The sequence below is a fragment of the Pangasianodon hypophthalmus genome, chromosome 13, assembly GCF_027358585.1.
Source record: "Pangasianodon hypophthalmus isolate fPanHyp1 chromosome 13, fPanHyp1.pri, whole genome shotgun sequence".
NCBI lineage: Eukaryota > Metazoa > Chordata > Actinopteri > Siluriformes > Pangasiidae > Pangasianodon > Pangasianodon hypophthalmus.
This window is the reverse complement of record NC_069722.1, coordinates 18474984-18477558: the sequence shown is the minus strand read 5'-3', so window position 1 is coordinate 18477558 and position 2575 is coordinate 18474984. Positions and strand designations below refer to the sequence as shown.

General features: G+C 36.9%; 1 protein-coding gene across 1 annotated transcript; it reads right to left on the bottom strand.

Moving 5' to 3' along the window:
- Positions 1–813: 813 nt before the first annotated feature.
- On the bottom strand, positions 814–2084 carry tac4 (tachykinin precursor 4). The gene is made up of 5 exons (XM_034310283.2): positions 1898–2084; positions 1690–1786; positions 1432–1464; positions 1264–1317; positions 814–1049 (listed from the first exon to the last, which is right to left on the bottom strand). Exons 1-5 carry the CDS (start codon positions 2006–2008, stop codon positions 1018–1020), a joined length of 327 nt encoding a protein of 108 aa, XP_034166174.1. The 5' UTR covers positions 2009–2084; the 3' UTR covers positions 814–1017.
- Between the last annotated feature and the right edge of the window lie 491 nt (positions 2085–2575).

Below are 2575 nucleotides of genomic sequence, written 5' to 3'. Positions count from 1 at the left end.
AAACAACTTAGAACATGGCACCATTTGTTTGAACACACCTATTTTTCAAGATCAAACATACTGTAATGTGACTGACAGGTGTTTCCTGTTGTCCAGTTGTGCTCTGTTAGACTGATTGTTTAAACATTTAATAGTTCTGAATGTTCAAGCCTTAGGCTTCACCTGTGAAGACTACATTTGTTGTTATAAAGGATAAAATGACATGAAGACAGAAACCAGCTTTCTATGGGAAAAAAAGCAAGCCATTTTGAAGCTGAGAAAAGAGGAAAAATTTATCAAAGCCATTGCACAAGCATTGGGCATAGCCAATACAACAATTTGGAATGTCCTGACAAGGAAAGAAACCACTAATTGCAGCCTGGGTATTGGTTGTCTGTAAAATTGTAATGAAACTGTAAGTTTGTTCTACCTAAGTGCAGCATCGTAGCTAAAAGCTGCCTCACCACACCTTATCCTAATTATGGGCACTATTTGCTGACCAGTCCCTTCCGATCCGAGCTGCCTACTAAGGTTGTGTATTTCCAACATATCGGAGATGCACAGTCCCCTCCAAAAGTATTGGAAAGGCAAGGCCAATTCTTTTGTTTTTACTATACACATTCCATTATGATATTGGTTGCCTTGCATTAAAAAATTATATTTAATATTTTGTGAGTTATAAATAGACATGGCGTCATTCAATTCAATTCAATTTTATTTGTATAGCGCTTTTAACAATGGACACTGTCACAAAGAAGCTTTACAGAAATAAATGGATTAAAAAAATATATATATTGTTAATATGTGAATTTATCCCTAATGAGCAAGCCAGAGGCGACTGTGGCAAGGAAAAACTCCCTGAGACAATATGAGGAAGAAACCTTGAGCGGAACCAGGCTCAAAAAGGGGTCATAAATAACATGGTTTACAAATTCAGTGATTTATTGAAAACTCTTTTTTTCTGAATATAAATTAGATAGGAGAGCATTACATAATGATAGCCAGGCAAAACCAGTCATGTTGTTTGCATAATTAGCATTACTGTGGCTTGTCTGGTTCCTCTTCAAAATCTGTCAAAGAGAGAAGACACATTAGTACATTGCTGTACATACTACTGGACATAAATAGACCTGACAATGACTTTAAAAGGGTGGAGAAGTGATATTGTAATATAGGCTACTGCAGGATTAACCTATGTAACTGAGTAATTGTGTTTACCCAAGTTGAGTCTGTATTTAGATTCAGCCAGAGAAACTGATTTCATGTGTAGGATGAAATACTTACCTCCCTTTGAAGACCTCTTGCCCATCAGTCCAACAAACATCTCTCCATTGTTTCCTGACAATAAAAAAAGAAATGACAAAAATGAACATGGAGATGTGAGCAGGTGCAAGAATACACTACACAGAGAGAAAGATCAAGAAGAGAAAGGAAAGGTGTAATTTAGCTTACTTTTCCGACCAAGTTGCAGGGGTTGAGAAATATCTGAGGAAAGGAAATGAGATTCAATACATATTTCTATGCTGTTGTGGAGCAGTGAGTCCAGAAGACTAAATGATTTTAGTTTAGTTAAATGACTAAGTGTGTATATATTCAAATGTCTTCACTGCTTACTTCAATCAATATAGCGAAATGTCAGATTCAAAGATTTGTTGCAATTCAAAGAGTCAGCTGCTCATAAACTTATAGGTTAATAAAAACCTGTTTTACCTAAGCTTCGGCCCATTAACCCATGAAACTGCTGTGATTTGGAGCGCTTCAGCAGGTCATCAAAATGGAGAGTGAAACCACTTTCTGCTGGATCACCCTGAAAAAGCAAATGCCACTATTGTAACTTCACGAATGATTGATAACTAGCTGTAGCTTCTACTTGCCTACTTGAGATGTGGACTATTGTATTTTCAGAGAATGTGCTTACCTGCCAGTTCTCCAGGGACCAGATATCCATGTCCTCACTGAAACTTGACACACCAGTGTGCAGCTGTGCATATAGAACAAAGGCCAGAATGCAAAGTTTAAAAAGCTCCATTGTATAATTTGAAACAGTAACTGAAATAAAATAAAACAGACATATGCTGTAAGTTATTTCATCTGATATTCTGGATGGTCTTGCAGGGCAGTGAAAAGGCAGCTGAAATGTGCTGGTCATATATATACACAGCAATATCTGCAATGCTCCTCCTATCCTTCCTACTGGAGGATCCATGAATTATATCAACAATCTGTCATGTGGACTCACAGACAGGCATTTAAATTATCTTAGTTTATCTATTGCATCTGTCACAAGTAGATATTTATTAATTTAAGTAGTCCCTTTGAGATTTACATACAGTATGTAACCAGATCATTTCTGTGTTCTTTGTCTATCCTTAATGCTCAGGACTCTTTTATCCTATAACACACTTTGTTCCTCTTACAAATAGTACATGTAAATGATCATTTCTGTTACTGTCACATTTATGAATATTCCCCTGCATGCATTGATTTAATGTGTCCAGAGCCAAGCTAATCCGATAGGTTTAACTAATACTCTGCCAGTCCCACTGGCATTCTCTGAACTCTACAGATGAAATGGTGAAATTGGAATGCACCCTGC